The sequence below is a fragment of the Nematolebias whitei genome, chromosome 8 (genome assembly GCF_014905685.2).
Source record: "Nematolebias whitei isolate Nwh7 chromosome 8, NemWhi1, whole genome shotgun sequence".
Lineage (NCBI taxonomy): Eukaryota > Metazoa > Chordata > Actinopteri > Cyprinodontiformes > Rivulidae > Nematolebias > Nematolebias whitei.
The window spans coordinates 47725285-47743673 of record NC_056505.1 but is presented as its reverse complement, the minus strand read 5'-3'; the positions used below and the strand labels follow the sequence as shown (position 1 = coordinate 47743673).

The 18389-nt window shown below is 43.4% G+C and overlaps 1 protein-coding gene across 1 annotated transcript in view; it reads right to left on the bottom strand.

The window, feature by feature from the left end:
• The window catches only part of LOC119413716 (nuclear receptor subfamily 6 group A member 1-A), a 118292-nt gene that overhangs the window by 40220 nt on the left and 59683 nt on the right, over positions 1–18389 (bottom strand). The window contains exons 3-6 of the mRNA XM_037680771.1: positions 17882–17937; positions 16895–17055; positions 15595–15825; positions 12098–12352 (exon numbers count right to left, since the gene is read on the bottom strand). Of these exons, the coding sequence (XP_037536699.1) occupies positions 12098–12352; positions 15595–15825; positions 16895–17055; positions 17882–17937 (703 nt within the window). The remainder of the gene's footprint in view (positions 1–12097; positions 12353–15594; positions 15826–16894; positions 17056–17881; positions 17938–18389) is intronic.

Genomic DNA, 18389 nt, shown 5'->3' with positions numbered 1-18389 from the left:
ATGCTGTACTTGTATTTTTTGAGCCTCAATGCAAGAGAAACCTGATTTTAACAAAGAATGATGACAACAGTAGACAATCATAAAGAAAGAATATAAATTGAAAAATAGAAGAAAATTATATTAAAAAATGAACAAAATCAGTTACATTATAAAGCGATACAAAATACTAAAAACAAGGACATGTCTGTGTTGGTTTTTGCCATGAACTATGTACATGCTTGAAGCCACTTAGGTCGAGAGCTTCAGATCTTTTTACAAGGTATTCCAGGAAACAGGAGCGGAGTAGGAGAAGGTCCTTTTGTCTAGTTCAGTCCTCATGAGTGAACACTGCAGGTAATAATGTCCTGAGAGCGCACGCCGTAGCTGCACTCACACAGAGACATGTAGGAGGAGATGTATGAAGGCAGCAGACCAAGAAGTGATTTAAAGATGAAAATGTACCAGTGGGAGAGTCTGCGTGAAGTTAATGGTGACCAGTTAACCAGTGAATACAGGGTGCAGTGGTGGGTACGATAATCACAGCCAGTTATGAATCTTAGTGCACCATGATAGACAGCATCCAACATCTGCAGCATCCAACATCTGCAGGGTGCTTGTAGGAGCGTTCATGTAAATAATGTCACCGTAATCAATTGAGGGAAGGAAAGTCACAGGTACAAGGTGTTTCTAACATTCAGGGTTAGACAGGATCTGTTTCTGAAAAAGAAACCCAGTTTAACTTTCAGTTTCTTTACCAAGTTTTCGACGTGGGGCTTAAAAGAGAGACGCAAATTAACCAAGATGCCAAAGTATTTGTAAGAATCGACAAACTCAATAGGAGCACCATTTGAAGATAAAATAGAAGGAAGGACTGCTGGGATGACTTCCTATTTGAAAATAACATCCCTTTAGTTTTGTCGACATTTGGTACAAGTTTGAGATGGACCAAGTCTGACTGGATGATGTCAAAAGCGGATTGCAAAAGCTGGAAAACCTTAGCAACTGTTTTAGCTCGACAATAAACAACAGTATCATCAGCATAGGATGCATGTAAGGATGCATCAGGGATGATCTGACCTACATTACCTATGTAGATTGTGAAGAGGGTGGGTCCTAAGTAGAGCTGTCATTTCTATCCCAAGCCCTAAGCTCGGCCCAACCCGACCTGAATTCGGGCCGGGCCATGATAATGTGCTGGATGGGCGGGCCAGATCGGTGTTTGACTTTTAATTAGGTCAGGATCAGCCGCGATCCAAATTTATGATAACATGGCCTGCCATACAATCACCAGCTGCACACAGTCATTTCACCGCGAGCTGACCAGCCTTGAAAGAGGTAAAAAGTTCAGTTAAGCTTGAGATGGGACGTTCATTCAGCCGCTGCACTCAGCAGACGTGCGCGGCCGATGACCCAAACAGGTGAGATCACAAAGCAGACGTGCCAGAGCAGGGTCCATGTCTGAATAAATCAGAATGCAGCAGAAAAAGGGTTTAAATATTCTTTAACGGCCATGAAAGGACAAACACCTCTCAGCTCCGAATGTTCTGCCCCTTTTATTCAGCTGTGCGTCCCTGACGACAGGTGTATCTCAAAGCAGACTTGTGTCAGAGCAGTCCGCGATCCTCAGTAACAGAAGAATGCAAGTAGAAACGGGGTTTAAATGCTTTTTTAAGGCCATGAAATGACAAACACACCTCAGCTCCGAATCTTCTGCCCCTTTTATTCAGCTGAGCGTCCCTGACCGTTAATAACTAATTAAAAATGTTGGGGGGGGGGGGGTCCGGGTTCGGACCAGTATTTACTGTTAATTCGTCGGGTCGGGTTCGGAAATTATGACTGCGGGCTGGGGTCGGGACAGATTTTTTGGGACCAAATGCAACTCTAGTTCTAAGACTGAACCTTGTGGTACACTATTGTTAACAGTTGGATAACGGGAAGAAACACCATTATGTTGAACATTGCCTCCGATCTGAGAGATAGTTAGGTGAACCAACCAATGGTGTGATCTGAGAAAGCCATTTCTGAGAGCTTATGACATGTCATAGTCCACAGTGTCAAAAGCTTTAGACAGGTCTAAGTAAAGTGCAGAACAATATTACAGATTCTTGATTCTTAGATTCTTCACTTTATTAGATTCTTGAAAATGTATGTTATGTGCTGCTAGTAAGGCGTTTTTATCATTGATCAGTGTTCAAACAGTCTGCGTTCATCAACATTTTTGAGGCACGGAACATCTAAGTATTTATGTTGGAAATGACTCCAGCCTCAAAATCTGAGCCACTGGCCTCCTACTCAAAAGGTTATGGAGAAGGCTGAAGAGCCTAAACAAATGCCCCCCACTGGTGTTCCAAGCCAGTTAAATGGACTGTACTTATATAGCACCTTTCTATCTTATTAAGACACTCAAAGTTCTGTACAATACAATCTGTGCCTCAATTACCCATTCATACAGCACTCTACTAGATCTCTAACAAAGCTAATTGAACAAATCATTCTAAAGAGACTAATCAGAGCTTTATCACAGTCATACACTGATGGACACACATCAGAGGCAATGAGGGGTTCAGTGTCTTGCCCAGGGACACTTCAGCATGTGACTGCTGGTGGAGATGAACCACCAACTCTTGTATTGAAGGACGACTGCTCTAACCACTCAGCCACAGTTAAGCTCCTTTTCCTAGTACCTTTTGGTACTGGTACAGCACGGTTCGGCTCGGTCCGATACACGTTGTGGTTCCATAATGCTTTCAGTACCAGTTCTACTGGGCAGAGTTCAAATTGATTGGCGGTAATGCTGGTGGTAAGACCCTGAAACAAACTTCAGTAAAGGGTGAGAATTTATTTTGAAGTTTCTGGTAAATTAAAAAGAATACAGATTCTTAAAATGGTTGAATTAAACATATATATATAAATATACAGTATATATCCTGCTTATAAACTTTTAATGAACTTTAGTTCACCATTAAATCTCTGATGAACCAGATTCTACAAAAACATCTATATTTAAAATTTTATACCTTTTCTTCATCATTTGATGTATTTGCACTCATTGTATCTACTTTTATTGTTCAATTTAGATGTGTGGTTTTGTTTCTTGTTCACAGATATATATACTTGTTTTTTTTTTTGCTTTGCTTTAAAGTGTAATTCTTGTTTTGTGATTTGTACATCTGTGGGTTAGAATAAAGTTGAACTAAAGGCTGTGTCTCTTGTTTAAACATGTTTGAGGGAAATATATTTGAGGGAAGTTGTGCTGAAGAGGAGCTATGGAAAAGTGGTATTAGTTATTGGTATTAGTTATTGGTATTAGTTATTGGTATTAGTTATTGGTATTAGTTACTGGTGGAATGCTTCCCACTGGAAGCGTTGCAACTTAATTGCTCTGCCACATTCCGGTTTGCCATGTTACATGAGGGCTGACAAGGTGAATATAAAGCAGGCCAAGGAGAGTACAATGTGGGCGGAGGCAAGCAATTAAATTATTTCCATGGCCTAGAATACAGGTTATCAAATCACACACAAAAAAATTTATTTTAACATTTGGAAGTGCAAAACATTTCCTCATTTTTTGTTGGTCGCTTGGTTAATGAGACTGCAGCAACAAATACGTATGTGTCTAACCTCTCACCAACTAGTCTCTAACAACTGCATCCTAATGTGTGTGTAGTGTTTATTATTCCCAGTTTAATTCTTCAACTTAAAAATGAAACAGAAGTTAGAGTCTAACAGTTTGCATGCCCACCTTAAATCAGTAAAACAGAGCAAAGTGAATAATACCATAAAATCCTCTCAGAGCATTTATCTTAAGATTACATGCTTCGGTGGACAAGGCAAAAATGAGGGAGGAAACATGTCAGATCAACTTAAAGAGCTTAAGAGCATCTGCTGATCCCACCGTTTTCTTAAGAAGACAGAAAACTTTAATTTCCCTCATCATCACTTCCCTGTCTCTCTCACTTCTAATCTAGCTGACAAACTTACGTGATGCTGCTGTAAATCAGACACCCACTCCTAAAAACCTTTCAGCTCAAAGGCGAACTGTCCAAATAGGACGAGCACCATCGTATATTAGGAGAATGTGTGTCATGAGGTCAGATGATTCAGGACTGATTTACACAGGAACAAACTCGGGGCCCCTACGCATCCTCTTCTACCTGTGAGTGCACATGCATATATTTTGCATGCCAGACGGTGCTAGTCACAGCACTTTCCTGAGGAGTCCTCTTATTCATGCACTACTTCGCTGGCTCACAACCAACAAAAATAAAGTCCCTGTTGTGATGGAGGAAAATATGAAACCCTTTCAGAGATACCAAGCTCACAGAGTGGAACGTTTAGCTCTTTTAAGAGCCTGGTTTTATAAGGTGGAACTCCTCCTATCTGCATCCTTCCTAGTGAAATATTAAATCGGCACAACTCCAGCTGTTAACATCCAACATTTAGTATGTTGCGTGTGCTAATAATGAGATAGCCTCTGCAAAAGTAAAACAGGAGGTGGTGATTTGTTGGAGCGAGATGTTACCAGCACAAGTAAACACAGTGCACCGCTCTGCAGGAAACCATGTCCAGACACTTAGATGAATGTTACAAAGCTACCCTCACAGCCACAGCACTGGCCAGCGGCAGCAATCAACAGGTCTATAGAAGAAAATTAAAGGCTGGAATTCTTTGAAGGAGTGCATTTAGCACTTTCCCTTCATGGCAGAAATCTACGCTACGCTTTAGACGAATAAAAAGCAACAACTGTTTCACTCAAACCTTTATTTCTTTCTTTTCTTTCTTTCAGCTGCTCCCTTTGTCAGGAGTTGCTACAGTGAGCAAACTCGTATGAAGATTTGGCAATTATTTTATGCTGGATTCCCTTCCTGATGCAACCACTGCCCACCGAGCTGCTGCAGTGCACGTGGGGCAGAGTTGGTTTCACAGCACCAGTTAAGGACCTGCCCACTGTTGGTACTCAAACCACTGAACCTCCATTTCCTCTCTTTTTCGTGTTCCGTGTTTTTTTTTTTTTTTTTTTAGTTTCTGGTACAGAAGCTCCAAAAATAGTGCCGTGGACCAATAATGAGGTACAGACCTTTTTTGCCAATGTTAGGGTTCAGTGTGAACTGGACGGCGCCACAAGAAATGAGCCCATTTACAGTGAGATACTGGAAATGACAGCGCAGCATGGCGACACCTGGATTTATAAGCAGTAATGGGATAAGCTAAAGAAACTGAAGTCCAATTCTAGGGTGAAAAAGGACCACAACAGGCCGAGTGGCTCGGACACAATGACCGCCCACTTTGAATTGACGATCCTGCCACAGAGCGGGAAAACAAGTCCAGGTGACAAATCACCTCCACCTGAGAAGAACTGATAAAACAAGAGCCGAGTGCAGTCGAACTTATCAACGGCAAAGTGGCTCATGTCCCCTGGGGGAGCAGGTGAGGGGTTAAGGGCCTTGCTCCAGGGCCCACAGTGGGGCAAATGAGGGTAAACACAAGTGTGGGTCCTCCTTTATCGACCAAAAACTGTTGTAACAGTCAGGGGATTAGAACTGGCAACCTCTCGATCACAGGTTTACCTTTGCTACCAAAGTTTCATGCGATATCTCAGATGATCGGTTAGCATTAGAAACATGTGCTATAAATGGCACTTGGCTACTAACACGTCAAATTATAGGTAAATATTTGTAAAAGTCACAGAGGTTTAGCTTATTCTGTGTAGGCTAATGTCAATTAGCTGTGACAACCATCTTGAACTGGAATGACTTCAGAGGTTAGGAAGCTGAGAACCTCAGTTTCATTGAAATCTGTCCAGTGGTTTATCAAATATTTTGTTAACAGACAAATGGGGATGAGTCCAACAATTAATGCCAACATTTAAATCAAACATATCTGGTAATGTGCTGTGCTCAAAGTTTGTGTTGTGGACAGTACTAAGATACTATCAAACCAAACACTAGCCTAGCTTCTGTAAAATGGACTGTGTGGCAGTTTTTGTGTTTAGTAAGATTACAAAGTGTAATTCCATATTCCACATCAGCGGCAGGTGAGAAAAAGTCCACAGTGTCCTCCTGAAGTCTGCAGAGTCCTGTCAGATCACGGATAAGCAGAATGTGCCACAACAAATGTGTTCCACAGGACCTCAGGTCTAAAGGTCAGAAGTCAAAGGCTGTTAACGTCCACCTCCCACACACCGAGATATTCCTGAGGTCTCACGTCTTCTCCATGACTGAGGGTTGTTCTATCTCACATAACAAAACTCCTTCAAACAAGACTCCTTCCACGCCAGTTAAACACGGCACTGTCTGAACGCCGAGTCCGCCCGCGACGTTCCCATTTACATCTTTTTTGTAGAGTTTTTGTCCCATTTTAAACATTCTTCAACCAACACGTTCGACTTAATTGTAAATAGTAGGCTTTGTTTGTTTTAACTTTATTAAATCAATAAATACATTCTTTAAAAAAATTAATCATTTACCAGTAGTTATTTTGAACTCAGTATTTACACTGCATGTTCAAAGAAATTCTAATTTTATAGTTTCCATTTTTTTTACATTTTACTTCTGGGGCACAGCACGGTGGCTCAGCTGGTACAGCTGTTGCCTCTTAGCGAGAAGGTTGTTGGATCAAATCCCAGCCAGGGGCCTTTCTGGGTGGAGTTTGCATGTTCTCTTCGTGCATGCGTGGGTTTTCTCCGGGTACTCCGGTTTCCTCCCACAGACCAAAAACATGCATGTTAGGCTGATTGGTAACTCTAAATTGTCCCTAGGTGTGAGTGAGAGAGTGAATGGTTGTTTGTCTCGTTTGTCTCTATGTGTCCCTGTGATGGACTGGAGACCCGTCCAGGGTGTACCCCGCCCCTCGCACAGTGATTGCTGGACATGGGCACCAGCGACCCTCGCTACCCAAAAAGGAAGAAATGTGTAAATATAATGGATGGATGGATGGATGGATGGATGGATGGATGGATGGATGGATGGATGGATGGATGGATGGATGGATGGATGGATGGATGGATGGATGGATGGATGGATGGATAGTTAGTTATGTCTTTACAAATCATAAAAGTTTTTTTTATTTTATTTTTTTACTTTAAAAGCAAGTGGGGGAGTGGTGGCACAGAGGTTATAGAATGTGGGCCTGTGATTGGAAGGTTCAACTCCCTGGACAGACAACATCAAAATGTGTGTAAGAAGGTGAAGCACCCACACCCGCCCCCACCCTCATTCGTCCCACTCTGGGCCCTTGAGCCAGGCCCTTAACCCCCACCATCTGCTCCCCCGGGTGTCCTAGAGAGCAGCTCTGTGCTCCACACAGAGGCTGTGGTAGCTCGGTGTCTGTGGTGGTGTCAGGAAGGACCTCTAGTGCAAGAACAATCACCACGTCTTCATGTGAGTGAGTTCTCTGTGGCGACCCCTGAAGAAGGAGCAGCTGAAAGAAGATTTAATTTTTTGTTTGTTTTTTTTACTTTAAGAGCACAAACCCATGTTTTGTAAACCATGATGGTTTGGGCTGACGGTTCACATCTACAGGACCTGGGCACCTTGCAGTCACTGAGTGAACCATGAGCCCCTCTGTCTGTAGGACCATCAGTCAACCACATGAAACTTGATCCAAACTGAATCAAAAACCAAACATGTACATGTTGTTCTACAAACCTCTCATTTATGAGCTGTATTTACTTTTTGTACTCTCCATCTGTGTTTTACTTCATGTTTTATGGAATGCCATTGAGAAAGTGAAGTTATGCACCTTTTCTCGTTCAACCTTTATTTAGACAGGTAATCCCATTGAGCCTCGAGGACTCATTTACAAGAGAGACCTGATAGAGACCTTACATTGTGTCTTCTGGATTTGAGCTTATTTGTGCCAAATGGTATATTTATTGTGCCTTTAAATAAATCTTAAGAGTTTGAAACAAAGTGCAGTTACTTTTTACCAAAAGTAGAACATAACATTTGTACTTTTCCACTATTTAAATTTTTGATGGGACTGTTGATTTTATGTTTCTCTTTGAATTTATAAAACAGCTAGCTGATAAACACTGGTAGCTAACCTTATCTTTTTACTGTCTGCTGCAAAGGACGGTGTGTAATAGAAAACTAAAAACGGTTGCAGCTGGAAAACAGGTCCTCGAACCAAAACAGGAAAGCTCTACGTAGGCCGTGAAACTTTAGGCACAGTTGGCTGAAAGATACCATCAGTCAGCAGAATTATGTCAGCTGCAAATTAAAAACCAATCATACTAATCATAAAGGCCAAAGGTTTGTTTTTTGCCTGTGTATGTGTGTGTTCATTTACCTCAAATGTTAGCAAAGTATCTCAAAAACCAGAAAGTAATCATAGGATGTACATTTACTAGGGGTGCACTGATTGCAGTTTTCTGGCCGATCCCCGATCCCTGATTTCTAAAAAGTCTGACCTGCCGATTCCGATTTTGTTTTATAAGCAACACTGTCAGGTGTTATAAGGTCACAATGCCCCTTCAGTTTTCCAGTATTACTTTAGAAGAACTGGATCGTTTCAAATTCACAGGTTTTGTCCTGAAAGGTAAACCTGGTAAATTTTCTGTGTGGTGGATAAATGGTGATATGAAAATGAGCGTCCGCCAAATCAATTGTTACAAACCAATCTGCTGGACGGATGGACCGACAGATGTTTTGTGTGTTAACATTCTGAATATATATCTGCATAAATGTCTGTTTAGCACACGCAGATCTAAAATGGGGTGGAGCGAAGTACCTTCCTTCTTTGGAATCAGAAAGTATTGAGAATAGAAGCCTTGGTGCGCTTCTTTGTTCGGTATTACTCTGATGGCTCATTTGTTTAAAAGAGAAGCAATCTCTTCCTCCAAAACGTGAGTTGAATCTCCGCTGGCTACAGAGAGAACACCATCGAATCTCGGTGGCTTCGTGTTGTACTGAAGTCTGTACCCCCGGGAAATTGTGGTCATAAACCATGGTAAAAATGCGCATGCGTACCACTTTTCCTCTCATACCATACCGAGCGCTGTCCCCCTGCGTCGCAGCTGAGTGATGTCATACTCCTGCCAACTGGACTCCACGTTTTCCTTTGAAAGAGAGGAGCGCCCTCTGTTGGGCACGAGCTAATACAAAGTTTCATGTTTTTGTTGGTAATTTTGTAGGGTGCATTCTGCCCTTAGTACGTGCCTGGCTGCAGAAATGCATTCTTTATTTTTATTGTTTCTCCCTGAACTGTGAAAAATCACATCATGTTGCTGCTGATCTGTTTCATGTTGATGTGTTTATGCGTGCTCATCTGCTCACACTGACTCATGCTCATGTTCGTGCTGCTGTTTGACATAATGTTTTTATGCTACTAGTTCTTAGTGTATTTTAAGTTGATGTTTTTCTTAGTTCATATCTTAGATGTTATCAATGTTTTTCTTTTACATTTTATTGTTGGCTGTAACTGGGACCCTGTGCACATACTTTCGTTCCACCACATGTACCACATGTGGTGGAACGACAATAAACAATCCCTGACTCTGAACAAAATGAGGCATTCTGGGACACTGGTGAGTGTTTGGTGACACTGAGCGAGTGATTTCGAGTGTGTGATGCACATTCAGTGCTTGGTGACACTTGTTTTTTCTGCCTCACGGTCTCTTCTCTCTGAACATGAGAGGGCTGAACAAACATCACTTCTGCTGAACTGGGAACTGCAGAAGTGTGCGAACATAGGCAGGTTTCCTCTTCTGCCAATTTACTCCTTTTCACTGGAGATGGAAAAGGTGGGTGTGTTAGGTCGTCCGCCTTTTCTTGTCCTCGCTGGGGTGGGATGGACGTTTCCTTGTGGCTGCTGCAAAGGAGTGCTTGCCCCAGGGCCTTGGGTTTGCCCCTTCATTTTACTGGTTAGGGTGACCAGCTGTTTGTCTGGGTGCATTAGAGCCACCCTGCCGCCCCCTTGCTGCTGCCATCTATGCTCCAAACCCGGGTCCTGGACCCTGAGCTGGATGGGAGTTCGATTTGCGTGGCAAGCAGATGTTAAAAGCCTCACCCGCCTGTTTCCTAAGGGTGCTCGTCTCTCTCATCTTCTCCAAGGCTGGGCCGAAAAGACCTTTGGTTGGGTCGTAGGCTGCGTCCTCTGCTTTCTGGGAGTCCCCCAGGCCTGACAGCTTCAGCCACAGCGTCCTTTTGCCTGCAACAGCAAGTCCCATGACGTGACTGCTGCCCTGGACAGCTCCTCTGGATGAGCGTAGGATGAGATCATTAACAACACAAATGTCATCCCACAGTGCGGGGTTAGGTGACCCCGAGTCCAGCTGGCGGCCCATCTCCTCAAGGATCTCTGCTTGATATGCTGACAACAGTGTGACAGCATTAAGAACACACAGACTGTCCAGCGTATGTGTACATTCTCTGATAAATCGATGCCGTGAGGCGGACCGATTTAGCTGGGAGAGAAATATTAGTAGAGGCTGAAACTGACCTGTGGTTGGGGTGGAGGTGGTACACCATTGAGGGCTCCACTGCTGGGGGTTTGGTCAGCCCCAACTCATCCATCCATATTTCAAGCTTGGAGCAGCCCTCGGTGGGGAGCCTGCTCCTAAAAGGGCTGGACCAGTGACGACTCATTTCCCTCATCTGGGACAGCTGGTAAAAGCTGTTTGCTTGGCATGGAGGCTGGTGGGAGCCTCTTCCCATCATACAGGTCTCTTTCTGTCCCCCCTGCATCCTGGGTTGCAGGCCAGGGGATGTTCAGCTTTGACACTGCCCTTCTACAGACATCATACAGGTCACTATCTACCGGAGGTACCGCCCCAGCCCTGCTGGGTGGCCTCGAGTGTGGGGCCGGGAAAGTAGAGTCAACTTCCTCTTCCTCATCTCGTCCATGTCGAGGAGGTTGGAGTTAGCGTCACCCTCCGCCTTCTCCTGACCTGTTTCAAAGTCCCCTCCATCCACCAGTCCTTCAAAGAGTGGCGACATGACCGAGGACACCTCTTCCGTCATGTCCACCCAGCTCGTGGTGGCTCGAAGCTGATGGCCGTCACCTGTTACCGCGGTTGCGGACAGGCACGGGTCCTGGATGTTCGTGACTGCCACTCTCAGCCTCCTTTCTAGAATTTTTTCTGACACGGAGGAGCAGTGCAGACACGCCTCAGGGTTTGCCAGTGACGTTTGTGTGTGTTTAGTGCCCATGCATATTATGCTCATAGGGTGAAGGTCCCTGCCCGAAATTGAGGCCCCCATATGACGAGGAGCATGGGTTTGGTACAGCCTCTTTAGCGTTAGGTGCCGACCCTTTGGTCGGAGTAGGAGTCGTAGACATAATGAGACGAGAACTAGTTCGTTGTGACACACTAACTGTCCATCGCTAAAGCTAGCTGCGGGGGGTTAAAACCATGCTAACAGCTAGGCTAAAAAAAAAACTTGTCGTAACGTTAGCTGGAAAGAAAAACCCTAAAGGTACCAAGCTAATGCTACCTCTAAGGAAAGCTAGCTTGCCTTGACGCGTTAGCTTGAGTTACACCTGTAACCACTCGATTATTTAAAAACTGAGCAGTGGGAACAGCTCGCCTTGACGCGGTCACCGCTCCCAAATGCAAAAAAGATACTTCTTATGAAGCCCCAATTTACTCAACACAGTTCAAGCTGATGCCAGGAACTGCATTCGGCGACATACTCCTTTGTGGGACGCCTGGGAACTGTTTAGCAGCTAGCCTGACTGCGCTGAGGGAGCTTGTAGTTTCTCACGGGAAGAAGGCGAGAATGAGTAGGAGGTGGTTGGTTGGCTGTGGTGTCATGATGGGGGCGGAGCCCTGAGCACAGCTCAACCGGTCTGTCTTTGACAGACGTAATGTCATTGGAGCTTCCGTAGATGGACCGCTAGAGCGTTTCCCATAGTGAAACACCGAACGAAGTTAGAAAAAGAATCTTAGTTTAAAACTTTGGAATAAAAGTTAGCGAGCAATATGCATTCCATCAAGAAATACTACGCCTTAAATTGTTCTACACTTTTTTCCCTGACTGATGGTCAGACATGCTATGTTTTCTTTTCATCAAATACTGTAATCGAGAGCAAAATAGCACTGAACTTGAGTAATAACGCTACGAACAGCTGCTTCAACAACACATGCTTGTTTTCCCTCCAGGGGTTTGCCACTCACCCCTGGATTTCGTCGTCAGAAGGTGTGTACTTGGCGGTGACGTCGGCCAGGTCTCCAAAGATCTGGGCGCTGTAGATGGTGAGGCAGGAAAGCAGGATGAGTTCCTGCCAGGTGGAGCTCAGCAGGCATGTGTAGTCCTCTATGGAGAGCTCGCAGAAAAATGGCAGCTTCTTGATCCAAGAGATCTGGCGGAAGAGCAGCTCGTCTGCCAGACGACACAGCAGAGTGAACAGCTCCACCTGGGTCAACTTGTACCTGGATTCATCAAGAACAAAAATAATTCATTTGAAGTTTTACATGCTGAGAACCGACAGAGGTGCAGCTGTTTTCAACAAACATTAAAATGAACTTTGCACACAATCTCATGCATTAGTGTGATGTGTCAAACTCAGTGTGTGTTGCTAATGACCCTCAGCTACTACCAAACAAATATCAGTAAAATCTACTAAATTTAAGCAATTTTGTGAAAGATGTTTCAATAAATTCCATTGAACAACCACACTAATACCACAGATGTGGATCTGGATGATTGAGCATGAACTTTGTTGCACAGATGTAAGCAATTATATTATTGTTAATGGACAGTACTTATATAACAACTTTCTGTCTTATTTCAAGACACTCAAAACTCTTTACAACAATCTGTGCCTCATTTACCCATTCATACAGCTCTATACTAGATCTCTACAAAGATTAATCAGAGCTTTATCACAGTCATACACTGATGGGACACACATCAGAGGCAATAGCTATGTTTACATGCGCAGAATTCTTTGACCGGTTTGAATAATTCAAATGTGTTGTTTACATGGGCACAATCTGTTCATGATGAGCGTTCACATGCAGCGAGCTTTGTTCTGAACAGCAGTACTGACATGCGCAGAGTGGTAAACTCTCCTTAAAAAAACACAGAAGAAGAAGTTCTACTTCCGGGTGAACGTAAACAAACCTGAGCACCAAAATGGACCCGTGACAGGTTTTAATGATGGTGGAGACGTTACTGCACTCCCTGACTGAGCTACAGGTGATTCAGATCATTCTGAGCTCTTTAAAAGTTTCTAGTAGAAATGTTGTCGCTCACCGACCAGTTTTACTTCCCTGACATGCTAATATTATTAGCGTTAGCCAGGCGGAAATGGCAAAGTCGCACATGCGCAGTCAGGTCAGTTTTTCACCATCAGATAAAAACGAACAGATCAAGCGTTTACATGCGCACCGATCGGGTTTCGGATCGTTGTAAACCACCCGTTTCGTTCTGATCAGAAATTATATCGGATCGCGCTGAATACACAAAAAATAACCCGAACGGAGTGTTTACATGACACACTTTTATTCCGACCGGCCATTTGATCCGGTTACTTACAGTGGGGAGAACAAGTATTTGATACACTGTTGATTTTTCAGGTTTTCCCACTTGCAAAGCTTGTAGATGACTGTAATTTTTATCATAGGTAACTCTTCAACTGTGAGTGATGGAATCTAAAACAAAAATCCAGAAAAATACAATGTATGATTTTTAAATAATTAATTTCCATTTTATTGTGTGAAATAAGTATTTGATACACCAGAAAAATGAAACTTAATATTTGGTACAGAAACCTTTGTTTGCAATTACAGAGATCAGACGTTTCCTGTAGTTCTTGACCAGGTTTGCACACACTGCAGCAGGGATTTTGGCCCACTCCTCCATACAGATCTCCTCCAGAACCTTCAGGTTTCGGGGCTGTCGCTGGGCCACACGGACTTTAAGCTCCCTCCAAATATTTTCTATGGGATTCAGGTCTGGAGACTGGCTAGGCCACTCCAGGACCTTAAGATGTTTCCTACGGAGCCACTCTTTAGTTGCCCTGGCTGTGTGTTTTGGGTCGTTATCATGCTGGAAGACCCAGCCACGACCCATCTTCAGTGCTCTTACTGAGGGAAGGAGGTTGTTGGCCAAAATCTCACGATACATGGCCCCATCCATCCTTCCCACAATATGGTGCAGTCGTCCTGTCCCCTTTGCAGAAAAGCATCCCCAAAGAATGATGTTTCCACCGCCATGCTTCACGGTTGGGATGGTGTTCTTGGGGTTGTACTCATCATTCTTCTTCCTCCAAACATGACGAGTGGAGTTTAAACCAAAAAGTTCTATTTTTGTCTCATCAGACCACATGACCTTCTCCCATTCCTCCTCTGGATCATTCAGATGGTCATTTGCAAACTTCAGACGGGCTTTGACATGCGTTGGCTTGAGGAAGGGCACCTTGCGTGCACTGCAGGATTTTAATCCTTGACGGCGTAGAGTGTTACTGATTGTTTTCTTTGAGACTGTGGTCCCAGCTCTATTCAGGTCATTGACCAGGTCCTGCCGTGTAGTTCTGGGCTCATTCCTCACCTTCCTCAAGATCAATGATGCTCCACGAGGTGAGATCTTGCATGGCGCTCCAGACCGAGGGAGATTTTCCATTATTTTGTATTTCTTCCATTTTCTAATTGCACCAACTGTTGTTGCCTTCTCACCAAGCTGCTTGCCTATTGTCCTGTAGCCCATCCCAGCCTTGTGCAGGTCTACAATTTTATCCCTGATGTCCTTACACAGCTCTCTGGTCTTGGGCATTGTGGAGATGCTGGAGTGTGATTGATTGAGTGTGTGGACAGGTGTCTTTTATACAGGTCACGAGTCCAAACAGGTGCAGTTAATACAGGTAATGAGTGGAGAACAGGAGGGCTTCTTAAAGAAGAACTAACATGTCTGTGAGAGCCAAAATTCTTACTGGTTGACAGATGATCAAATACTTATTTCACACAATAAAATGGAAATTAATTATTTAGAAATCATACATTGTATTTTTCTGGATTTTTGTTTTAGATTCCATCACTCACAGTTGAAGAGTACCTATGATACAAATTACAGTCATCTACAAGCTTTGCAAGTGGGAAAACCTGAAAAATCAACAGTGTATCAAATACTTGTTCTCTCCACTGTATGTCCATGTAAACATATCCACTGAGGGGTTCACTGTCTTGCCCAGGGACACTTCAGCACGTGACTGCTGGTGGAATTGAACCCCCAACTCTCCCATTGGAGGGTGACTACTCTAGCCACTCAGCCACAACCGCCACAGAAGAGGTCTGTGAGTATATGTTGTGAATGACTTCCAGCTACTACCACGCTAAATTTGAGCTTAGCACCTGTACAATTGACAGTGTTCCATTTCGTAGATGATAAGACTCATTTAGTGCTGGCTACAGTCTGATTAGCTGTGGCAAACACCTTGGTTGGACTTTTGGTTATGTTACATTCTGAAAGTTTTGGATCACGAGCTATTTTTTGCTAACAGACAGATGCACAGACAAAATCATTATTGTCCACCTCCACCTTTTGGCAGCAGGAGATAATTGGGATGCAGCTGAAATTTCAATAAAATAAATTAAGAGAGGATACATCTATCATTTATTTAGAACAACTAGGAATGTCCACATGTTGAGTGGTACGCTCTTTGTGCATTACTCACCCATCTTCTATGAGCATAGGAGTGGTCAGGGGGGACAGGTCCTCAGCAGCCACCAGCTGCAGCACCAGAGGGTGGGACTGTGGGTAGAGGCTGCGAGGCTGGGATGTCAACAAGCCGGACTGAGCAGCGTAGCTAAAAAGGTGAGGTAGAAGCTGGTAGTGTGAGGACATGGAGTTGTTGAAGTACTGGTCCCCCAGGGCTGCGATGTAGCCATTCATCTCTACAGATCGGCTGATGGCGCAAAAGGGTCAAAGGTCACACAGGATTGTCCATACAGTGCCTTTTGTACATAAAAACAGCATAGTGGTGAGAAAGAGCACAAATTGGCTAATATTAAACTTCCACGTTTGTGCATGACCAAGTTTCTTCAGCTTGTGGTGGTTTTCAATCAAACATCTGTGTTCCTACACACAAACTGTACGTGAACGGAGCTGGAGCTGCAAACTCATTAAAGCTGCAGTAGTTGAGTAAACCTTTGGACTGACCCGTTCAGCAGAGACATGGTCTCAGGACAATGATGGTCGCACAGCAACGCTGCTCAGGGGAACAATAACAAACTAAACAAATGCTAACGTGTTGAATCAGCTAATTATTATTATATTATTTGTTTTATAGACCTAAAAAAGGATACAAATACAGATCCTCATTAAGCCATTCTGAGGAAAGTATTCTGCCCTTTTCTACATATTCTGTGTACTTTGAGGGATGAGGCGCTAACTACTGACAATTATTGGACAGAACATCCCTTTAAAATTGACCAGACTATCTATTTACCCTTTAAGGTTTATCTGGCAGTGGAACATTCTCTTATCTATTAAAAATCTTAGCATTTTTTCCACAAACTTTTAGACAAAACTGGATTTTGTTCTTGCATACCAAAGCCCACGCTGCACAGGCACTGCTGTTCATTTCTACGAAGATTCAGTTTGATAAACAACTATTCCATCAAATAGTTATCAGACATCGTAACTGCCGAGATAAACTGAATGTTTACGTAGAATGAGACTAAAATAAACGCCGCCATGCCTGAACCTAGACAATATTTGTCCTTGATGAGTGTAGACAATCCACTCAACTCCACAACAAGAGAAGCAGATAGTGCAGCGAGTTCTTTGGATTTGCTATCAACTCTACGCCCGAGTAGCTGCATGATCAAGCATTCTTCGGCTGCTGAACGCTTGAATAGAAGTTTGGGTGAGAATGAAGCAAGGACAGGTGTTAGACTGTCAGGGTCGAAACGTTATCTCAGTTACGGGAAGAGTTCTGGTGCAGTGCGTCTTAGATCAGCTGGACGACTCACCTGGATGACAGAGTGGAGGCAGGTGACGGCTGGTTGCCCTCCGAGGCTCCGTTGCTGGGGGAGCTGTGGTCGCTGTCACCATTGTTGCCCCAGGGGTGCTCGGGAGCATCCTCTTTAAACTCCTGCCCCGACATGATCCTCTCTATCTCCTCCTCTGTGATCTGAAACCCACACACACATGCACTTAGAACTTGTGCATTAAAAATCCCTCTGAGCCACCATTTAATTGTTTAGCATCGATGAGTGCTGCAATGCTTTTCAGTCAAACACCACGGAGCAAGGACACAAGTGCACAATGAAACATGAACTCAGTATTGACAGAAGGACGGTATTTTACTGATTGGTGCCCACACCTAAAATAATAGAATCTTTGTGGGTCAGTGGAGGCAGAACTGCTAACAAAAACTACACTGAAAGGCCTTAATGTCCTAGAAAATGTGGTGTCCTGTATCTATGACTGGGGTCAATTCACTTTCATTTTGATTAATTCTACACACAAACCAAAACAAGCAATTCATTCCATATTAATGAGAGAAAGGTCTTCCTTCCAGCTCAGCCTGGAAATAAAGGCATCTCTTAATGGAGGCGGCTGCTTCTGTGTTTTCAACAGCTGAATTGAGCAGGGATGAATCGACCACATCGCTCGGCTGAATAGCGGTGCTGCGGCACTCATCCTCATGTCGCACATTTTTCTGACCACTTAAACATTTGTCACTGTTCATAATGAAGCAAAGGCTGAATGGGAATAATCAGTGGCTGCATGACTGGTGATATAACAAGGTCAGGGCTCTTTCTCATAATTTCACTAGCAACTACACGAGTAGCGCCTAAGAACTCAAACTCTTAGAAACTCTTAGTGAGGTGGAAGACTCATTCTTTTAAGGTACTCACTTTGTGTGAGCTATCTGTGCAGCAGAGCCAGGACTGTGTGTGCAGACCATGTTAGAAGAAGGTCAGAGCGTGTCACCAAATCAACAGCTGATTTACCTGCACAGGCCCGATGCTTTTGTTCCTCCCTCCTGGCATGCCATCCTCCCTGATTGCTATAAGATTTTTAAAAAAGGAAGAGGGGGGAAAGTCAAATGAGCTCCACTGAACAACAAGTATCACAGCTCTACCTGGTGGCTGGAACATATATTATTATTGTTATTAATAAAAATAACCTAGTTCCATCTTATATTACAGATCCATGATTTTTTCTCTCTCATCCCAAGAAATGAATTAGTAAGTGCTGTGAGACAAATTTTCTCCACGCCTTATGTCAAGCTGGCCTTAATGAAAATGAGGTTTTCAGCAGTGTTGCCAGATAGAGTAGACGTTTTCCAGCACAAAAGTCTGTTAAAAACCCGCCCAATCAATATTTTGTTACATTTCCTGTTTGAATACACACACACAAATATATATATATATATATATATACATATATATATACATATATATATACATATATATATATACATATATATATACATATATATATATATATATATATATA